This window comes from Sapajus apella, unplaced genomic scaffold, assembly GCF_009761245.1.
Source record: "Sapajus apella isolate SASKATOON/1434 unplaced genomic scaffold, GSC_monkey_1.0 scaffold5, whole genome shotgun sequence".
Classification (NCBI taxonomy): domain Eukaryota; kingdom Metazoa; phylum Chordata; class Mammalia; order Primates; family Cebidae; genus Sapajus; species Sapajus apella.
In genome coordinates this window covers 5,360,667-5,377,790 of record NW_022436945.1, presented here as the reverse complement: position 1 = coordinate 5,377,790, position 17,124 = coordinate 5,360,667, and the positions used below count along the sequence as shown (strand labels likewise).

At 42.6% G+C, this 17,124-nt stretch overlaps 1 protein-coding gene across 3 annotated transcripts in view; it reads right to left on the bottom strand.

Moving 5' to 3' along the window:
• BST1 (bone marrow stromal cell antigen 1) overlaps nucleotides 1–9,790 on the bottom strand; it is a 33,037-nt gene extending 23,247 nt beyond the window's left edge. Inside the window, exons 1-4 of one of the 3 annotated variants that reach the window (XM_032272913.1) lie at nucleotides 9,332–9,790; nucleotides 7,424–7,550; nucleotides 5,249–5,384; nucleotides 1,326–1,408 (exon numbers count right to left, since the gene is read on the bottom strand). In XM_032272913.1, coding sequence (XP_032128804.1) covers nucleotides 1,326–1,408; nucleotides 5,249–5,384; nucleotides 7,424–7,550; nucleotides 9,332–9,549 — 564 coding nt within the window. In that variant the 5' untranslated portion in view covers nucleotides 9,550–9,790. The remainder of the gene's footprint in view (nucleotides 1–1,325; nucleotides 1,409–5,248; nucleotides 5,385–7,423; nucleotides 7,551–9,331) is intronic. The other 2 variants (XM_032272922.1, XM_032272919.1) reach the window with 2 other exon arrangements.
• Between the last annotated feature and the right edge of the window lie 7,334 nt (nucleotides 9,791–17,124).

Here is a 17,124-nt window from a genome sequence, read left to right as displayed (position 1 = left end):
AAAGAAGAAAATATTTAAAATAATAACTACTAACATTTATTGAATATTTATCTGCTATGTTCCAATCCACTTTTCATCACCATACCACCCTACCTTTCCTCATGCTTCGACTACACAGCAAATGCCAAGGGCTCAGAAAAATGTAGGCACTAGTATTAGATTTCCATTCTAGAATTGGAAGAAGTATAAGGTGGTAGTTTGGAACACACACTTGGAAGTCTGGCAGAGCCACTGGGTAAAATATGTGGTCCCATTACATGTAATGTTAACATCTCCCCTGAGTTACTATTTGATCCCCCTTTCAGATGATGACATCTCTGTAGCCTCCCAATTCTCAATGAGGAGCCCTGGCAGCCACTGCCAACTCACTGGATTCTGTGCTCAAGATGAAACCTATAGGTAGTGGGAGCAAATGATACTCCCTTGGGATGGGCAGCAGAGCACAGTGATAAACAGAGTATGTTTTATCTGGGAAGAACCCTCCGCATAGTTCCAAACTGTAGCCACTACGGAGGATTTGACCAAGGTCCTTCTCACCCTGACTAACCATCTACCTAGTGGACACCTGAGGATCTAGGGTAGAAGATGGGACCCAAAGAGACATGCAGAGTCCTGAAAGGGGGTTGGCAGTGGTGGGTGGAACTGCCCTGACATTCACCTGGTCAGCATAGCTAACACTTAATAGTCAACAGCTTTTTGCCAGGCACTGAACTAAGAATGGAACCCTCTTTATTTCTAATCTTTATTCTAATTCTTGTGACAGAGAGTGTAAGCTGTAGTCCCTGGCATGTTATAGCTACTTATAGCTGTCATCAACTCTGGTAACATCATTCTCTGGGAGACAGACCTACTTTCAGAGGACCATTTCTATATCTCCCACTTACCCTCCATCACCTATCAGTTCCTCTCCCATTAATATTAGTCTCGTGGACATTTCTGACCCCCACAAATTGATCTTAGGTGTCCTAGGGTCTTCCATAAGGCAGAAGTTGCCCCATTTTAGTAGCAATCAAAATCATTGATTGGAAATACTAACGATAACCATGACATAATGGAAATAATAATAACTTAAAACCCACATGTATAGCCAACATTTACAGAATGTTTTCTCTGTGCCAGGCACTACATTAAGTATTTATTTCCTCAAATTCTCACAACTTTATAGAGCAGACAGCATGAGTCATGATTTGGTAAAAGTGGAAAATGAGGCTCAGAGTTGAGTGATGACCTGGGGTGCAGACTCTGAGCCACTGTGTTCAGAGTATGTGGACCATCCCCACAGGTCCACACATGCTCAACTACTCAGATATCATTCTCAGCACTACCTGGATGGATGCCCTTTTCCAAAAGGAATCCACAGGATTATTTTCACAGTCTTCTGATGTAGGGCAGGATTGGTAATCGAGTCCTAAGGGGAAAGTAGACAAACATGTTTTATTCCAAAGATTATCTATCTCAGAGAAGAATTAACTTACAATGTATGCCAGCTCCATGAAATATACTTAGCCTCCGTTCTGTACAATGTGCACAAGTTTAACATCCACGGTTCTTCCCACTTGATCCACAAGGAGCCTGGTGAGGGACCACCTTGTCCATGATATTAAAGACATCCTTCATTTTGCTCATCACAATGTAAGGAAGGCAGAGAACTAAACAGCTGGCTAGTGAGTGAGCCTAGCTGACCACTATGCATCAGCATGTTAGCTGGGTTATTTCTCTACTGGAGCACTAGTAAAGTAATTTTTAAAAACCCACAAACAACAACAACAACAAACACCCTTTGCTTTATTGGGAGAAGTGCCTTCTCCAAAAATTCAGTTGTTAGACATTATCTTAGTAGTAAATACAAGGAAAAAAAGTACTGAGAAAGTGATAATCCTTAGCCAGAAAACAGAAATTTTATACCATTGAAAAATATATAAAATGTTAAAATGTATTACGTTTAAAAATGTTTAAGGACAAACTAAAGACTCCAGCAGATCAATGGGACGTGAGATGTGCTTATCATATACTCTATAAAGAAAAAAAAATTCTAATAGAGAAGTTGACCTCATATTTCTGGCAAGTGCTGCTATTAATAGAATCAACCTGTGTCCATCAACTAATTAATAAAGAAAATATGGCATATATACATAATGGAATACTATTTAGCCATAAAAAATGAAATCCTGTCATTTACAACAACATGAATGAACCTGGAGGCCATTATGTCAACCAAATAAGCCAGGCACAGGAAAACAAATACTCCATGATCTCACTTATAAGTGGAATCTTCAAAAGTTGATCTTATAAGTGGAATCTTCAAAAGAAGTTGAGGAAGAATCGTGGTTGCCAGAGGCTGGGGAGGGGAATGGATAAGGGAGATGGAAAGACGATGGTCAACAAATACAATGTTACAGTTACACAGGAGGAATAAGCACTGGGGCTGTAATGCATAATAGGGTGGCTACAGCTAACAATAGTGTACTGTATATTTCAAAATATCTAGTACAAAGGATTTTGAATTTCTCACAAGGATAGTAAATGTTTAAGATGATGGATATGCTAATTACTCTGGTTCGATCATTACACAATGTATATATACATCAAAACATCACATTGTACCCCATAAATGTATATAGTTTTTATCCGTCAATGAAAAATAAAATAAAACTTAAATTAAAAAAAAAAAAAGGAACCAAGGCTAGGTGCAGTGGCTGACGCCTGTAATCCCAGTGCTTTGAGGGGCTGAGGCAGGAGGATTATTTGAAGTCAGGAGTTCAAGACCAGCCTGGGCAACATGGCAAGACCACATGTCTACAAAAATAATTAAAAAACAGCCTAGTGTGGTGTTGTGTACCTGTAGTTCAGCTACTCAAGAGGCTGAGGCAAGGTGATCACTTGAGGATAGGAGTTCAAGGCTGTAGCAAGCTATGATCATACCACTGAATTCCAGCCTGGGCGGCTGAGTGAGACCCTATCTCAAAAAATAATAATAATTGAAAAATAAAAATAAAAAAACAAAATAAGAAAGAACTATTGTCAATGGTTTGGGTTTGCTATTTTCTTGACTTTTTTCTAAGTGTATATTTTCATAGATGTATTGTGTATATGTGTTTTTACTTGAATAGCATCATACCAATCACAGGGTTCTGTAACTTTATTTTCAGCTTAAAAATATGCTTCTTTCAGGGCCAATGAATTAAAAACCCCATCACCATTGATGGTGGCCCCACAGGATTCCATGACACACACATACTGTTATTTAACTGACCTGAACTGCTGGACTTCACTTCCTTCCGAAACACAGAGGACACAGATAGAAACAGACAGTGGGTGAGGTGAGGAAGGAAGAACTGGTGGTTTTCCGGGAGGCTCTCCCTTTCTGTATATGTTTTTCATCACATTCCTCCCTGCCTTCTCCCCGCCTTCAGCATAATCAAAGGCTTCCTGGTCATCTCCATTGAAAGAATGGCTGTGTCCATTTGACCTGGAACCTGCAATGCTGCCCATCTCACTCACAGTGAAAAGCAGAGGCCTCACAACATCTGGTGCCATCTGGCCCGCCTTTATTCCTCTAGCCTCATAGCCCACACTTTCCTCTTTGCCCACTGCCCTCCTTGCTATTAAATATGTCACACACACTCCCACCTTAGGACCTTTGCAATTACTGTTCTCCTGTCAGAAAATGCTCTTTCTCTTCTTCAGATCCTTGTTCAAATACCAGCTCCTCAGTGAGGTTTTCCATAGGCATCTAGGTAAAAATACAACACTTTCCTCTCCCTGGCCCTCCCGCCTCCAGTTTTTGTGTCCTTATTACCTGTTTTATTTTTCTCCATAGCCCTTATAATCTTAAGGCAGACTATATATTTCACTTGCCTGTTTATTGTCTTATCTGCCCTACTGTAATGTAAGCATGAGGTATTAATTTCCTCTTTTATTCTCTACTGGGTTCCCACTGTCTAGAAGATGAGGGTCTGGCACATAGTAGACACTATAAATTTTAGTTTGATGGACAAATGAATGGAGGAGAAATAAAAAGAACTGATATTAGGTTAACTATTTGTTATTTTTCCCCCCTTTTTGTGCCGAGTCTCACTCTGTCACCCAGGCTGCAGTGCAGTGGTGTGTTCTTGGCTTAGTGCAACCTCCATCTCCGGGGTTCAAGGGATTCTCCTGTCTCAGCCTCCCAAGTAGCTGGGATTACAGGCATGCACCATCACATCTGGCTAATTTTTTTTGTATTTTTAGTAGAGATGTGGTTTCTTCATGTTGGCCAAGCTAGTCTTGAGCTCCTGACCTCAAATGATCCACCCACCTTGGCCTCCCAAAGTGCTGGGATTACAGGAGTGAGCCACCACGCCTAGCCTGACATTATGTTAACTTTTAAAGTGACTCTGATATTCAGGAAGGATCTCCAGTCTTCATGACAGGAACACTCCCTCACCTCTTTCATTGCTAGCCTCCCTCCTCAAGCTTCCTTGATGACCTAGTAGAGACTGGTGTCTCTCTCTGCTACTTCGGCACACCATTTTTCCTGCATTATAGCCCATATCACTCAAGTTAATACCCCCTATGAGGCTATAAGCTCCCTGAAAATGGTGACTGCTTTGTCGCCAGCTCCTAGCACCACAGTTGGATGAATGAGGAGAGTTTGCAGTACATGCAGGCCAGCTCTTATGACTCTAACGTTCCCTATGACTTGGATCTCAAAATCTCTGCTGGTGGCCTGGAGTGATGTTAAAGCACACAGGCTTCAGAATCTATCAGGACAGAGCCGAGACCCAGTCTTACCGCTTCCAGTCATTTAACCTCCTTAAGCTTCAGCTTCCCCCTCTGGACAAATGAGGATAGCCAGGCAGAGTTGTGCAAGGTTGAGAATATGGGCTCTGGAGTCTGACTGTCTGCTGCTTACTAGCTATGTCCCCTGAGCAGGTTTCTTAATCTTGCTGTGCCTCAGTTTCCTCATTTACCAAAGTGGGGATTATGATAGAATCCCATGAGGCTGTTGTGGCATTAAATGAATATATGTGTGTGTGTGTGTGTGTGTGTGTGTGTGTAGCGCTATATATACATATATTGCTTAGACTGGCACCTGCAGAAGATACGTATTCTCTAGCATTGTTATTATTAACTATTCTTGACACTTATCTCAGAGGACTTGGAGAGGATCAAATGAAATGAATGCATATGAAAGCATTTAGCACAAATGGTAATGCATAGTACATAGGAGCTCTTAAGTCTCCTGTGATCTGTGCAAGAAACGTACCGGAGGCATTTTTCTGTCGACACCAGCTCAAGAAATCTGCAACCCTGCCATATAGAACATCGCTCACGGGCATAAAACGATGGGTGTTATCCGAAAAACTGTTAACAAGGAGGTGGCTATTTTCCCAGAACAGGGACTAAGGAAAGACAAACAAAATATCAAAATACAAAACAAAATCAAAACAGACTCCTGAGGCACAATATCCTTAAGGCAAGTCAGGCAATCGGGTTCTCATTCAACTCTGACCTGCTGCACGACTTAACTTTCCTTTTTGTTGTCTTCATTTATTCATTCAAAGAGTGCTAGCATCTCTCCTCCCTTTATTCCCAGGAGATCATGCAAATGTTAATGAAATATTTTCTCACTAGTACAAAATACACATGCATGTGATAAGATTACCTACATTAAAAATGATCAGCTGTGCACAGTGGCTCATGCCTATAATCCCAGCACTTTGCGAGGCCGGGGCAGGCAGATAACAAAGTCAAGAGATCGAGACCATCCTGTCCAACATGGCAAAACTCCGTCTGTACTAAAAATACAAAAATTAGCTTGGTATGGTGGCACGCACCTGTAGTTCCAGCTACTTGGGAGGCTGAGGAAGAAGAATCGCTTGAACCCAGGAGGCAGAGGTTACATTACAGGTGCGTGCCACCATGCCCAGCTAATTTTTGTATTTTAGTAGAGATAGGGTATCACCATGTTGGCCAGGATGGTCTCGATCACCTGGCCTTGTGATCCACCCTCCTTGGTCTCCCAAAGTGCTGGGATTATAGGCGTGAGCCACCGCGCCCGGCTGCTTTTATATTACATAGTTTCTACTACAGCTTTTTCACACAACAATAACACAAATCCCCCCATCACTATTTCATCTGACCCTCAGTAGTTCCATCAGTGTATATTTAGACTAGAAGGTCCCCAAGGGTGAGGGCGGTTTTTCACTATTACATCCTTAACCCGTAGCACCAATGACTGGCAAACAAATAGCCCAGGAAGTATACTGAGTTCATCAACTACCACCAAATCTATGGAAGAGAAGGAAAAAAAGTTGGCTTCTCCCTTTTAGTGACAGGAAGGCAGTGAGGTTCAAAAACAGCATATACTTAAAACTCATGTTTTCAGTCTATTATATCTTTGAACCTCACAGTTCCATTTACTTGCTTTTACAAATAACACACAATAGAAAAAAATCAGGTTAAGAATGTTTATGTCAGAGAAACAAAAATGGTGTCTAGCTTTCTTTAAACTTGAGGTATTGTTTTAAGCAAGGGTTTTATGGAAATGTTCTCATTTATTTTCATTTTATTAGACCTTAGGGTATAGACAGAATATAGATATGTGGTTTTCTTAAATAAACTGGTACTGAATGAATATCATCTTAAGACCCATTAAATGGAGAGACTGGTCTCCTGGGAGGATACTGAGATTGAGGGTTTTCTGAATTTCTCAAGGGTCAGGCCATTGGGCTAGTTAAGATGAAGGTTATTTAGAACTGGACAGATGTGGAGGCCCAGTGTGACAGGTATGGCTATGTCCTGATGTCCTTGTGGTGATTCTCACACTGACTTGCTGATTTAGGAAATTTTCTTCTGCCCGAAACCGGCGGGAGATCTAGAATCACTGTTTGAAACTCATATGGTTTGGATTTGTGTTTCTTGTCAAAGTGTAATTTTCTACGTTGGAGGTGTGGCCAGGTGTGAGGTGATTGGATTATGGGGGCAGATTACCCCCTTTGGTGCTGTTTTCGTGATGGAGTTCTCAGAAGATCCGATTATTTACAAATGTATGGCACCTCCCTCTGCCCTTGGTCCTGCTCGTGCCATATAAGACACCTGCTCCCACTTTGCCTTACACAGGAGTAAAAGCTCCCAGAGTCCTCCCAGAAGCCAATGTTGCCATGCTTCCTGTACAGCCTGTGGAACTGTGAACCAATTAAACCTCTTTTCTTTATAAATTACCCAGTCTCAGGCATTTCTTTATAGCAATGTGAGAATGGACTGACACAGAAACAAAGTCAGCTTCCCACAGAGAGCTCAGCACACACAGTGTGTGCTGCCTGATGTTTCTGTGACATTGCAGGATGCAGGGGACAACTAATCTCACACCTAGCCCATGCACCACCCATTTCTGTAGAGACAGAGGGCAAAGTTTTACCCAAGATGGTTGTAGCATTACCTTATCTCTGGGAATAGAGTGCCTGGAGAGGTTAATAAAAAGATCATAGTCCGAGGGAAGCACGGAACAGGGATCCTTGGCCAGCACCACTTTAAAGGCTTCCCAGATGGCTGTACAGTTCTTGTTCCTTTGCAAAAGTACAAGTTGGGAAGAAAACACACACTTGAACATCACGATGTAATGTGAAGTATTTTCACTTCTCTAAGAGCTTTACAAGAGATTTTGTCATATAGTGACTCTGCAGAAGCAGGCTTACAAAAAAGACAACAAACTGTCATGGCTCAGGTGACAGATTCAGAAGTATGACACTGGAGTTTTCTCTCAGAAGGCATTGCACAGATTTCTCAGAGCTAAGGAACACAGCCTTGCCCCAGGCTCACAGAGATAAGCAGAAATGACACTGAGCAGGATGTGACAATTTCAGTCAACTATACACAGGTGCCTCTTCATTTAGACCTAACAGTGGGGCCAGTCCCATTGTCCAGGTCCACTGTGGAAATCAGGGACCAGGTGAGGCCAGGCCAGGCCAGCCAGCAGGAGGTGTGATGTCAGGTCCCAATGCTGCAAAAGGCTTCCACCCTTGGTAAGGCAGGTGCACCCTCCAGTGCCAGCCATTCTAGTTTTCAAAAAACATTTCCCACAGCATCTGTAACTTTTTGTTTCTCATACTGGGTGGTGTGTAACACAGGTGCTTCTTATATTATTCTCTGCTGTTTTTTATTTGTCTGAAATGTATGACAATAAAAACAATCAGCACAAGAAAGAGACATCACAAACATAAGAAAAGGGGGGTCCACAGAAGGAACAAAAATCAGCAAGAAATGTAGCGCTAGCAAGAAAGACCCAAACTTCAGAAATCCTCTAGATTTAGGGGATCTGAAATTTGAATTCCGGAAGGATTGGACTGAAGGAATTCCAACCTGAGACCACATTCTGGTTTCTGAGGGTTCAAACTAAATGTGCTGGCTGGCAATGGGCTGTTACCCAGTTCACCTCTACCCAGCCCTCACTTCTAGAGTGATACCTCCCCACTCTCCTTCACACTCACACACACACACACACACACACAAACACACACCCCTCACCTCTAGACCACACACACACACACATCTATCACCTCTAGAACACACACACGCCACCACCTCTAGAACAAACACATACATCTCACCTGTAGAACACACATATGCACACACACCTCACCTCTAGAACAAACACACACACATCTCACCTCTGGAACACACACCCCTCACCTCTAGAACACATATACATACTAATATGGTTAGGCTTTGTGTCCCCAACCAAATCTCATCTTGAATCATAATCCCCATAATCCCCACATGTCTAGGGAGAGACCAGGTGGGAGGTAATTGAATCATAACGGTGGTTTCCCCTGTGCTCTTCTCATGATAGTGAGTGAGTCTCACAAGATCAGATGGTTTTATAAGCGTCTGGCATTTGCCCCTACTTGCACTCACTCTGTCCTGCTGTCCTGTGAAGAAGGTGCCTGCTTCTCTTTTGCCTTGACTTTTGCAGTGACTGTAAGTTTCCTAAGGCCACCCCAGCAATGCGGAACTGTGAGTCAATTAAACCTCTTTCCTGTATAAATTACTTAGTCTCTGGTATTCCTTCATAACAGTGTGAGAACAGACTAATATACACACACACAAGGCTCACCTCTAGCACAGCGCACCCCCTCACCCGCAGACATACTTCACAGCCTCCCTCCACACTCATCCCCATCCTTCAGGACCATCGCTGTCTCCAGACTCACCTGTCCCCTCAAGGCCTCTCTCATTGTCCCTTCACCCCGACCTTTAGCGCCAGTTTTCCCCTCCCCACGCTCTCTACACCGTTGCCTCTTTTCCCCTCCCGCTTCCCGCTCTGCCCGCGGCCTCACCGCTGCCTCACCGCTGCTCGGGACTCAGCAGCGCGCGGTACTCGGCGCAGCGGCCCAGGAAGATGTCCTGCAGCTGTGGGGTGGTGCCCTCCCCGCTCCACAGCGCGCGCGCCCCTCCTGCCTCCAGCAGTAGCAACAGCAGCAGCAGCAGCCGCCGCCGCCGCGACGTCCCGCACCCCCAGGCCGCCATCGGTGAACTTTGGTCCCTCCAGCCCCATGCTTTCTCCATTCTCCTTCTCTCCTTCTACTTAGACTGCTCCGCAAACTGATGCTGGGCGGGACTCTAGCTCTGACAATTCGCTGTTTTCCGTTTCCCAATCCAGTCTATTTCAAGCCTGAGCTTGGGGCGGAGCGCGGTGGCTCAGGTCCGCAGTCCCAGCACTTTGGGAGGCCGGGTGGGCGGATCGCTTGAGTGTAGTGTGTTACGCAGACGAACCTGAGTAACATGGGTAACAAACTTCCTCTCTACAAAAATAATAATAATAATAATAATAGCCAGTCCTGGTGGTGTGCACCTGTAGTCCCAGCTACTTGCCAGGCTGAGATGGGAGAAGGGGATCAGTGACTGCAGTGAGAGGTGATTGCACCACTACACTCCAGCCTTGGGAGACAGAGCAAGACCCTGTCTAAAAAAATAAATAAATAAATAACTGAGCTTGAAACATCACCTGGGACAGGACCCGTGCATTGCGGCCCAGGATAATCTTTTTTTTTTTTTTTTTTTTTTTTGAGACGGAGTTTCGCTCTTGTTACCCAGGCTGGAGTGCAATGGTGCGATCTCGGCTCACCGCAACCTCCGCCTCCTGGGTTCAGGCAATTCCCCTGCCTCAGCCTCCTGAGTAGCTGGGATTACAGGCACGCGCCACCATGCCCAGCTGATTTTTTGTATTTTTAGTAGAGACTGGGTTTCACCATGTTGACCAGGATGGTCTCGATCTCTTGACCTCGTGATCCACCCGCCTCGGCCTCCCAAAGTGCTGGGATTACAGGCGTGAGCCACCGCGCCCGGCCTGGCCCAGGCTAATCTTAACTTGTGTCCCTGGGAGGGAGTCCCAAAGAAGCCACGAGGTTGGAGGAAAGGTAAGTCATCAGAGAAGAAAGACTTTTCTTCTTCCAAAGGATGACAACTTTCACAGATGCCCTCTTTCACACCAGCCAATAAGTGATTTTTATTTGTTTTCAGGAAATAACCACAACAACATGCCAAGCACTTTGCAAGCATAATATTCATTACTTTCCGCAGCATCCTTCCTAGCTAGGGTTATAATTATTCTCTCTTTACTAATGGATAAACTCAGGGACGTTAAGTATGTTTGGCCCTCTATATTTGTGAATTCATCATCCAGATTCAACTAACCATGGATGAGAAACATTTGGGGAAAAAAGAATGCTTGTATCTGCACTGAACATAAACGGACTTTATTTTCCTTGTTATCATTTCCTAAATAATACAACTACTTACATAACAGGTATTATTATAAGGAATCTAAAGATGATTTGAATTATAGGAGAGGATGTGCAAATACTGTACTACACCACTTAAAATAAAGGCCTTGAGCATCTGTGGATTTTGGTATCCAGGGTTGTCCCAGAACCAATTCTCCATGGATACCTACTGCCAACTAACTTGTGAGAGGTCACAATCTCCCTTCCTGCTAGATGCAAAATCCTGGAGACAGTTTAAGAGAGCTGGTATTAACAGAATTCCAGGTGGAGGCCCAAGTCCTCAATTCTTACAGTAATGACAGCAATGAACTCTGAGTGCCTGGCAAACACTTGACAAACATGAGGGAGGACAGCACAGGTGTAGGTGTTCTATCCTGTTTTATTTGAATCTCTTGTTTTCTATAACCAAAATCCACATTCTCCGGTTCAGTCCCTCCTTAAGTTAAATCCACTTTCCAGAGGTAAGCATTTTTAATTATTTCAACAGTTTTGTTCCTGGTGTTTACTTCCATATTTCTAAATAACATGTGTGAACCCTAAAAATCTGAGACAGATCTCAGTTAATTTAGAAAGTTTACCAAGGTTGAGGAGGGCATCTGTGACACAGCCTCAGGAAGTCCTGATGACATGTGCCCAAGCTGGTTGGCGGACAACTTGGCTTTATACATTTTTTTTTTTTTTAGATGGAGTTTCGCTCTTGTTGCCCAGGCTGGAGTGCAATGGTGCGGCCACAACCTCCTTCTCCCCAGTTCAAGCGATCCTCAGCCTCCAGAGTAGCTGGGATTACAGGCATGAGCCACCATGCCTGGCTAAGTTTTTTGTATTTTTAGTAGAGATGGGGTTTCTCCACGTTGGTCAGGATGGTCTCCAACTCCCGACCTCAGGTGATCCGCCCGTCTTGGCCTCCTAAAGTGTTGGGATTACAGGCATGAGCCACCACGCCCAGCGGCTTTATACATTTTAGGGAGACATGAAACATCAATCAATATATGTGAGAAGTACATTGGTTCCGTCCAGAAAGGCAGGGACAACTTGAAGCAGGGAGGGGGCTTCCAGGTCACAGGTAGGTGAGAGACAAATGGTTGCCTTCTTTTGAGTTTTTGATAAGCCTTTCCAAAGAAGGCCATCAGAATATGCATCTATCTCAGTGAGCAGAGGAATGACTTTGAATAGAATGGGAGGCAGGTTTGCTCTGAGCAGTTCCCAGAAGCCTGACTTTTCCATTTAGTTTAGTAATTTTGGGGCCCCAAGATTTTCCTTTCACACAGGCCTGGTATGGTTTGTCCCCACCAAATCTCATGTTAAATTGTAATCCCCAGTGTTGGAGGTGCGCCTGGTGGGAGGTGATTTGATCATGGGGGTGGGTTTCTCATGAATGGTCTAGCACCATCCCCTTGGTGCTGTTCTCATGATAGTGAGTGAGATCTGATTGTTTAAAAGTGTGTAGCACTTCTTCCCTCTCTCTCTTGCTCCCTGCTGCCACCACGTAAGTCGCCTCGCTTCCTCTTTGCCTTCGACCACATTTGGAAACTTCCTGAAGCCTCCCCAGATGCAGAAGCCACTATGCTTCCTTTACAGCCTGAAGAACTGTGAGCCAATTAAACCTCTACACTGTTATGTTCTCACTCATAGGCAGGTGTTGAACAATGAGGACACATGGACACAGGGAGGGGGGCATCACACACTGGGGTCTGTCGGGGGCGGAAATAGGGGACAGCGGGGGGTGGGGAGTTGGGGAGAGATAGCATGGGGAGAAATGCCAGATATAGGTGATGGGGAGGAAGGCAGCAAAGCACACTGCCATGTGTGTACCTATGCAACAATCTTGCATGTTCTTCACATGTACCTCAAAACCTAAAATGCAATAAAAAAATGACTAGTTTAGGTATCTCTTTATAGCAATGCAAGAACAGACTAATACAATGCCTATATGCTATTTGTTGATGTTTCTGTTTCTTTCCTTTTTTCCTTGACAGAGTCTTGCTCTGTCACTCAGGCCACAGTGCAGTGGTGCGATCTTGGCTCACTACAATCTCTGCCTCCCATGGTGAAGCGATTCTCCTGCCTTAGCCTCGTGAGTACCTGGGATTACAGGTGTGCGCCACCAAGCCTGGCTAAATTTTCGTATGTTTAGTAGAGACGGGGTTTCATCATGTTGGTCAGGCTGCTCTTGAACTCCTGACCTTGAGATCCACCCACCTCGGTCTCCCAAAGTGCTGGGATTATAGGCGTGAGCCACCACGCCTGGCCCTTGTTTCTGTTTGGGATATTATTCTTTAATGTCCTAGTATGAAAAAAGAGATTGTAGCTTTAATCCTGTCTCACCTCCACAATGCATCCTTCTGTACCCTTCATTCTCCTAATATGGCTATATCACAACTCTAAATCTGTTATCAGCATTTAAAGTATTATTATCTTGCCAGCATTATTCATGGCTGAGCTTATAGCATTCTATGATTACATTTTATTTGTTGTAAACCACTTGTTTACCTTGGAGGTAATCATTGTCTATGCACCTCAATCCCTGCCCTGGCCACACGCACACTTATTTGTGTATTTGCTTGATATTCTATGAACACCTATGATTATGGTCAAACTCTCTGATAGACATGCAAATCTCTTGAAACATTCAAAAACATCAGAGATATTGATCTCAGGGGGTATGTATGATTTTTTTTCTTTATTTTTCTTTTTTTTTTTTTTTTTTGAGACGGAGTCTCACTCTGTCGCTCAGGCTGGAATGCAGTGGCATAATCTCGGCTCACTGCAACCTCTACCTCCCATGTTCAAGTGATTCTCTTGCCTCAACCTCCTGAGTAACTGGGATTACAGGTACATGCCCCCACACCTGGCTAATTTTTTTTATTTTTAGTGGAGGTAGGGTTTCCAGGCCATCTGAAACTCTTGTCTTCCAGTGATCTGCAAGCCTCGGCCTCCCAGAGCTGGGATTATGGGCATGAGCCACTGTGCCCCACATTTTTTTTTTTTTTTTTTTTTTTTGTGGGCAGGGGAGGGTGGGTTCTTGAAAACATCCTTCCTGGAGCTGTCCAGTTTTCTCTCTGAATCTGAGCTTCTTGCTCTCTCTACTTGCTACACAGCAGCCATCCTGGTAACTTCCTTTCATCTCTCCTGTGCTGAATGTCCTGTTTCCTAGTGATATGGTTTGGCTGTGTCCCCACCCAAATCTCAACTTGCATTGTAGCTCCTAGAATTCCCATGTGTTGTGGTAGAAAGCCAGAGGGTGGTAATTGAATCATGGGGCAAGTCTTGCTCATGCTATTCTTGTGATAGTGAATAAGTCTCCTGAGATCTGATGGGTGTAGCACGGGTTTCCACTTTTGCTTCTTCCTTTTTCTCTTGCCACTGCCATGTAAGAAGTGCCTATCACTTCTCACCATGACTCTGAGGCCTCCCAGGCATGTGGAACTGTAAGTCCAATTAACCCTCTTTTTGTTTGCAGTTTCAGGTACGTCTTTGAGTAGCATGAAAACGAACTAATACACCTAGATCTCATGTCCTCCTCTTTCTTGTTTTATGGAGCACATCTTCCAATAGCTTCTTGAAAAGATACATAGGGGACTAAACTTTCTGAGATTTTTGCATAAGAATTCAAAATGTCATTATTCTACCCCCACACTTGATTGAGAATTTGGTTGGGTTTCTGAGATTTTTGCATAAGAATTCAAAATTTCATTATTCTAACCTTGCATTTGATTGAGAATTTAGTTGGGTAGATTTTTGTGTTAGAAAGCATTTCCCTTCAAAATTTTGAAGCCTGTGCTCCATTATTTTCTGTGTTGCTGTTGAGAAATCTGAAGTCATTTTCATATTTCTGTTTATTTGACCTTTTTGTTGTTGTTGTTTATTCTTTGGCCTATTTTTTTCTATCTGGAAGTTTTCAGAATTTCCTTGTATTCTCAAGAGTATGAAATTTCAGAGATGAACTTGGGGAAAGGTAGTTGTTTTTCATTGTAGTGGGCAATCCATGAGCCCTTTTAACCTGCAAACTCATGTCTTTAAATACTGAGATATTTTTTTCTGAGGAGGCAGACCCATACAGATTCACTGTTGGTAACTCAGATTCCTTCTACTGCTAACATATTTCGTGCTGTGAGACTCAGATATTTGCCACCCTTAACACATGCACAAATCTCATAGGTTTTAAGGAGTTTTACAAATTTGCATTGGGCTGCATTCAAAGCCGTCCTGGGCAGCATGTGGCCCGTGGGCTGTGGGTTGGAGAAGCTTGATCTAAAACAGAAAGAACACTGACAACGCAAAGGTAAGAAAAACAACCACATCTTAAAATTGGCAAAATAGTTGAACCTATATTTCACCAAAGAAGATATTTCATTCCTAGGTATTTACCAAAAGAAAAATGAAAATACATCTATGCCTGTTTGTAGAAGCTTAATTTGTAACTCAAAACAGTAAACAATGCAAATGACCAACGAGACTAGTAACTTGCAATATCATCATATAATAGAGTATTATTAGCAATACAAAAAAATGACAAAAATTTTAAAAATATGCTGAATGAAAGAAGCTAGATGTAAAAGAACACAAACTTTATTACTCCACTTATATAAACTTATAGAAGAAATAGTATGCTGATATATACAGTTGTGGTAAAAGGGATTTCAGATGGAGCTAATTGCCTGAACAAAGGCAGAAAAGAAAAAAACCATGGAGCTTCTGGAAACAGTTGAAAGTTTGGTTTGATTGGTAAACAGGATGCAGACAGAAATTAGACAGGAAAGTTAGGTCATATCTTAAAGCCATTGAGCACAATGCTAAGGCATTTGCACTTTGTTCTCTTGATCATTATGAGTTATCAATAATTTCTGAGCTTCCTTATTGAAAACTGTGTTTCTTTTGTTGGCCAGAAATCTTGATTGCCAGAGAATAAAGAGATTATGCATTTAAAGGCCTTAGAATAGAATGTTTCACAGTGTACTTTCAATCATTGTTCTGAATGCTTATCTCATATGTTGCTATGTTTATTGTCTGTTGTGGAAGGCTGAAAAATAGCCCAGCAAAGAAAGTTTAATTCATGTCCTAAACTCTGGAGTCTATAGATACTTTACATAGTAAGAAGGACTCTGCAGATGTGATTAAATTAAGGATCTTGAGATGGGGAGATTTTATTGAATTATCTGGATGAGTCCGATGTAATCCTAAAAGTCCTTATAGGAGGAAGTCTGGTAAATCAGAGACACAGAGAAAATTATGTGATAGCAAAAGCACAGAGATACTTGAAGATATTATGCTGCTGGCGCTGAAAATGCAGGAAGCAGCCATGAGACAGGGGATGCAGGCAGATTTCAGAAGCTTGGAAGGGTAAGGAAATGTTCTTCCCTGAATAATCCAGATGGAATGAATCCTGCTGACACCTTGACTTTCACCCCATTAAGACTTACATTGGACTCCAAAAAAGAATAAATTTATGTTGCTTTAAGCCATTATGTGGCATTCGCTAAGCAGCAATAGGAAACACATACAGCTTTGGGTACCTGAAACCATCACTCTTTCTGCCTCCTTTTCCCTTCATTTCCAAGACTGAACTTGGAAATCACCAGGAGCAGGACTATTATTCTTGTCTAATCTTGACCAGAGTCCACAAGGAAAAAGCAAGATTGGAGAATAGGTGAGTTCAATCATCAAGAGAAAGATTTTTCTGGCTTCAAATTATGACAATTCTGCTGTAACGAACACTAAAATTATGGAAGTAATTTGGATTTGGATAATCTGTAGAGAGACTGGAATAATTTTCAGGAATATGATAGAGGAGGCCTAACATCCTCGAATAGCTGTTAGTGGAAATATGGGTATTATGAGGGCTTGAAAGTAAGTGACAGTATGGTAGAGAAAACTTATATTAGAGAAAAACACCATAAACTGTAGAAATACAGATGTTAAAAGTGCTGCTGGTGAAGGCTCACAAAGAAATGAGAAACAGTTTTTGAAACTAAAGGAAAAAGAGTTCTTTTTATATAGTGGTAGAAAGCTTAGATGAATTGTGTCCTAAAATTGTAAGAAAACAGAACTTTTAAGCAATGTATTTGTACAAAGTTTCCAAGCAGTGATGAAAATCTGACTGGTTTATCGTTGCTTTTAGAAAAATGAGAGAGGAAAGGGATAAACTGAGAAAACTGTTAGAAAATAAAACCAGGATTCGATGATTTGAGAAATACTCAGCCTATTGAGATTGCAAAGGATGCCAAAGCTAAGAGATCCACTGTAAGGAAAGCATGCTCTGGTGAGAAGGCCAACAATGTGGCTGTACATCCTTCTATAAAAAGTTTTTGAATTTTAAATTGTGGTAAAATATACATAGTATGAAATTTATCTTAACTAT